The sequence below is a fragment of the Olea europaea genome, chromosome 11 (assembly GCF_002742605.1).
Source record: "Olea europaea var. sylvestris chromosome 11, O_europaea_v1, whole genome shotgun sequence".
Taxonomy (NCBI): domain Eukaryota; kingdom Viridiplantae; phylum Streptophyta; class Magnoliopsida; order Lamiales; family Oleaceae; genus Olea; species Olea europaea.
This window is the reverse complement of record NC_036247.1, coordinates 8568731-8573426: the sequence shown is the minus strand read 5'-3', so window position 1 is coordinate 8573426 and position 4696 is coordinate 8568731. Positions and strand designations below refer to the sequence as shown.

At 35.6% G+C, this 4696-nt stretch overlaps 1 protein-coding gene across 1 annotated transcript in view; it reads left to right on the top strand.

Annotated features, from left to right (window-relative positions):
• Positions 1-1932: 1932 nt before the first annotated feature.
• The window catches only part of LOC111403237 (protein yippee-like), a 7431-nt gene continuing 4667 nt past the window's right edge, over positions 1933-4696 (top strand). The window contains exons 1-3 of the mRNA XM_023031669.1: positions 1933-2106; positions 2217-2348; positions 4147-4190. Coding sequence (XP_022887437.1) covers positions 2020-2106; positions 2217-2348; positions 4147-4190 — 263 coding nt within the window. The 5' untranslated portion in view covers positions 1933-2019. The remainder of the gene's footprint in view (positions 2107-2216; positions 2349-4146; positions 4191-4696) is intronic.

Here is a 4696-nt window from a genome sequence, read left to right as displayed (position 1 = left end):
CCTCTATGCTAGTGACAAGACTTGACCTTTATGCTTATGACAAACATTCCATCAATCATTCGAATAAGATCTGTGCAGGCGATCTCTTGGGAGAAGTGACCATGGAGGATGTTTCCTTGTGGTTAAGAGGCTCGTGCATCAACTTCGGGGCTTCGTCCGTTTGAGGACCTCAGCTACATCCAAAGGCTCCCCGCCTCGGGTCATGGGCCTCGGTTAGAAGCACTTTGGATATAACCCACCTCGACAATGTAGGCCACCTCGGCAGGAATGCCACGTGGATCAGGATGAGTGTACCATTGGCCCAGGTGGGTAGGACAGGTGTGACAACACGCAACATGGACCAAGCCTTCGTTCTCTCTACAACATCTCTATTAAATTTTAGTTTACTAGTTGGAGCCCTCTCCCATTTCCTGTCCCTTCCGATTCAAGTCTCGTCGTAACAATCCCTCGTAATCATTGAGAAGTGGCAATTTTATAATTGTTCACTTTGATAAAAAAAGTGGACAGTTATTTTAATGGTTCATGAAACTGTCTCTCTCTGCCCATAAACGTGAATGGAACCCATCAATTAATCAATTCAATTATAGAGATGGGGAAAGAACAGTTTCTTTATTTCGCTATTTTCTCATCTGCAGATTTAAATTATTCAATTATTGATATAAATCTAGGTATGTTTCTTGATCAATTAAATTTATATGTGAAAATCATAAATTCTAAAGATATTAGTATTAGGGTTTAAGTGCTCACACTAAAAGAGAACACGTTGCGTACACTCTTATATGACACCTCCCACAACTCTCCTCAATGGCAATCCCTCGCCTCCTGAGTTTTCACACTGGTTGAGATAGCCTCAACCTTGTAGGGGACTTGAGGGGTAACCTCATTGTTGAACTATGATTATTGAAGTGGATAGTAAAGTAAAAGATGAAACATAATCCATGTTGAGACACTACCCAAGCACCAAGTTGAGGCGGTAGTATCAGAGTCATGGTACTGACATCGTGGTGAAGAACCCTCGAGGTATTGACAACTTTTCTTTAGGAGGAAGAACGTAAATATGTGCACATGGTGTTCAAGATCGAGCTAGGGATTGACCAATTTTGGCCTCATCAGTATCAAATCTAGCAATTTTTATATACAAGCTGATAAATTATTAGTGAAATAAATGGGTAAAAAGAAGTGGCGGACAGTCAAGTTTCAAAATGATTTCACTTTGGTCGTTGCTAAAGTATATTATCCAAAATAATTATTATAATAAATTGTGCTTAGAAAATTTATACGGGAACATGTTAATTGGACCAGTAGCACTCCACCAATACATAATTACGACTTCCAATAAAATGCAAAAATGTTGAGGGAACAACTAAGGGTGAAGAGGCTGTTCGATTCGGGTATTTGAAAAATTGAAAAAAATTTAGGCACTTTATAAATGAAATTATTTGGTTTCATGCAGAATTTGAAAATGAATCAAAACCGATTTGGGAGGCTCAATCCTACATATCCATAGAAGCAATGAGTATGCACAAAATGATGTTCTAATCATCCAACCAATGGTGATGCACATGCACATGTATATTCTATAAGCCACATCAAGTTTTTCTAGATGAAATAGTTTGATAGTCGAGGGATTAAAATCGTAAGAAAAACTTAGCTGACTAAAATAAACTATTTAAAAAACTTGAAAGACCGTGCTCTATAAAGAAAATATATTTTGAAGAAACAAATTACTTTGGCAAGAACCTCAACTTTGATCAGTCTTGTATTATCCGGACCGGCTCGCATAGTTAACGAAGTTGGAACAGAGAGGGGAATATAATCCGCGTGACAAATTTTTCGAAGAGTCTCGAGTTCGTATATTTTATTATATTTTTACAATTAAAAATAATCAATAAATGACACGACACAAAAATTTCACTGGACAAAAATGGTAGCTCCGAGACCAACTTGGACCCCCTCGCATGGGCAATCGTTGTGCTAATACAAAAAGAGAAAAAAAAACCCTTATTTTTAATACAGAATATGTGTCTGCATTCTATCTCTTCAGAAACACTCGAAAACTCAGGCGGCTTCAATTGGTTTGCTGATTTGCTCTTTACATTTTTTCTGGTACATTTATGATTTTTTAATCTTATATATTCCAGTCGATTGTGTGCCGTGGAATAAGAAGGTTCGTTAGAGATTGATCGATCATATCAATTTGGTTAATTACGTTAAAGGGAAGGATTCTACTACGATTTTCAAGTGATATCACCATGGGAAGGCTTTTTGTGATCACGCTTGAAGGGAACTTGTATTCCTGCAAGTACTGCAAAACCCATTTTGCTCTGTCCGATGATATTATTTCTAAGGTCTCGCCTTTTTTTCTCATTGAATATATATTTACACGCGTGTTTACACTTGTGTGTTATATATATAATTTTTATTTTTATTTTATTATTATTTTTGATGTTTACGTACCTAAAATGATTAGAATACAAGCAACTTCAGCAATTCTTTCCGGCCGCTTTCAGTGGTACTATTTGGGATCTAATTTGGATTAAATTTTATACTGGTGAGTGAGAATACTGTTTCACAGCTTGGGGTTTATAGGTTATTTTTAGATCTGTTACCTTAATGCCAGACAAAATAGAATGTGAAATCATAATTTCAAGGATTTCTGATGTTGGATTAAACCTCGGTTTTGTTCCAATCGGGATTCGATAATGCCAAAGAGTTCCAGGAATGTGATATAGTGATGTATGATTCAGTATAACGAAGTTGATGTTCTGTTTATGCTTATGTGCATGATGTTTCCCTTGGAAATGCATATATATTTGTTGGGCTTTTAATGTCTACATAGGTGGTGTGCTGCTGGAATGTGGCTAATTATAGGAACTTCTTTTTGTTTATTAGTGAGAAATCTCTCTACATTGATCTGATGATTTTTGGCATCTAGTTGTTTCTTGAACAAGTGTTCTCTTTGTGAACGCGATGATTTGTTAGAGTTGAGTTGTGTTTTCATCATGAAAACAACCTTCTCTTGTCAATTAAAGTCAAGGAAAATATCAATTCCATCTTTTCCCCAAATCAATGAAACTATGAATATCCTTGTTTGTGAGTGGAGGTTGGAGTTAAGCAGGGAAGGATAAGAGGAACTTATCCCCCTTTTAACATTTATATTGCTGGAAAACTTTTTTACAACTCTTTTTTTCTGTATACTCATCCTTTGGTTTTCTTTTCTGACCTCTATTCTTGTATAATGGTTCAATTTTGAATTAGTAGTTCCATTCTGAAGAATGAAAATTCTGATTACAAATTAAAATTCCCCTCGTCTTGTTTGATCCAGAATTTACCAGTAGTCACAGTAAACTTACTAGTCCTTAATTCAAGTGTACAAAGTTAAAGTCTGCAAAAACCTCCAGTTTCTCTACCGTGTTAAATGCAAACTGTAAGAATGATCTCCTGTTGATCAACAAAGAATCCTTCATAATACAAATCACTTTTTTATTTCCCAGTTTCTGATAAGTTTTGTTACCTGGAGCAAACATCTCCAATGGGATCCTTTGTATTCATTATGAACTGAAGCCGAAGTACAATATATCATCTCACTGGTATTATGGGCATTCCTTCTATAACCCTACTTCAAGAAATCAGAATTAAGGTGCAACCTTTCTTATATCTGTTGACATATTTATATGCTATATAGAAAGTAGCACCTGCATGCCATGCTGTTTTCTGAAATCAGGTATTAGTTACTATGTAAGAAGCATTGATATATTACTTCAGCATATCTGTCATACCTATATTTCAGATTTCTTACCTATCAAACAACAAAAACAAGATACAAGCATTCTTCTTGTCTCTGTACACTTAGGTACACATCGTTGAATAATGTTTCCTCAGGGGACAAGCCAAAATTTTCATGATTTCTCTTCATATTTACTGGTGCTCATCCTTGCGATAAATTGTTCTTCCTTGGTGATATATTTAGAATATATGTAAAGGACAGCTCTGTTTTGGGGTTTGCTATCTCTTCTTTTTATGGTAGTTAGAAATTTTTGGGGCTTGTTTCAGTTGTCTTATCTATTACAGTCTAGTTTTTACAGTTGACCTTTGGCATGAATTAATATGCATGATTCCTAATCCGGTTTGTTTCACATGTTTCAGTCTTTCCACTGCAAGTATGGGAGTGCTTATCTCTTCAATAAGGTGTAAGTGTTCTTTGCTTTTTATTCTTCATGGTTAAGTTGCTTGAACTTTATATTGCAAGATGTCATTGTTTGTGACTTTGGTAAAATGGAATGCAGTAGATGCATGAAGGCTTAAACATTAATATCAAATTTTCCTTACAGATTTTTTTTTCTTGATGTTCAAAATCATGTTATCTGTAATAGACCCATTTTATTGCATACAGAATACTCAATTCATCACATTTTCGATTAAGGGTTTTGTTGATCATCTAGAGAATATCTGTAGATGGTCCCATTAGCTTTATTATTGTTAGCAATGTTAACTTTCTGTCCATTTGTGACAACAATGACACAACAACCTAAGCCTTTTTCTCGGTAAATTTAAGGCCGGCTGATGCAGCACCAACGGGACAGTTAATTGAGAAATAGAATAGATCTATAGGGAGAGGCAATTAAAGAGAAGAATGGGGAATTGGGGGGGGGGGGGGGAAAAAAAAAAATTAAAAAAAAAAAGGAAAAAAAGGGGG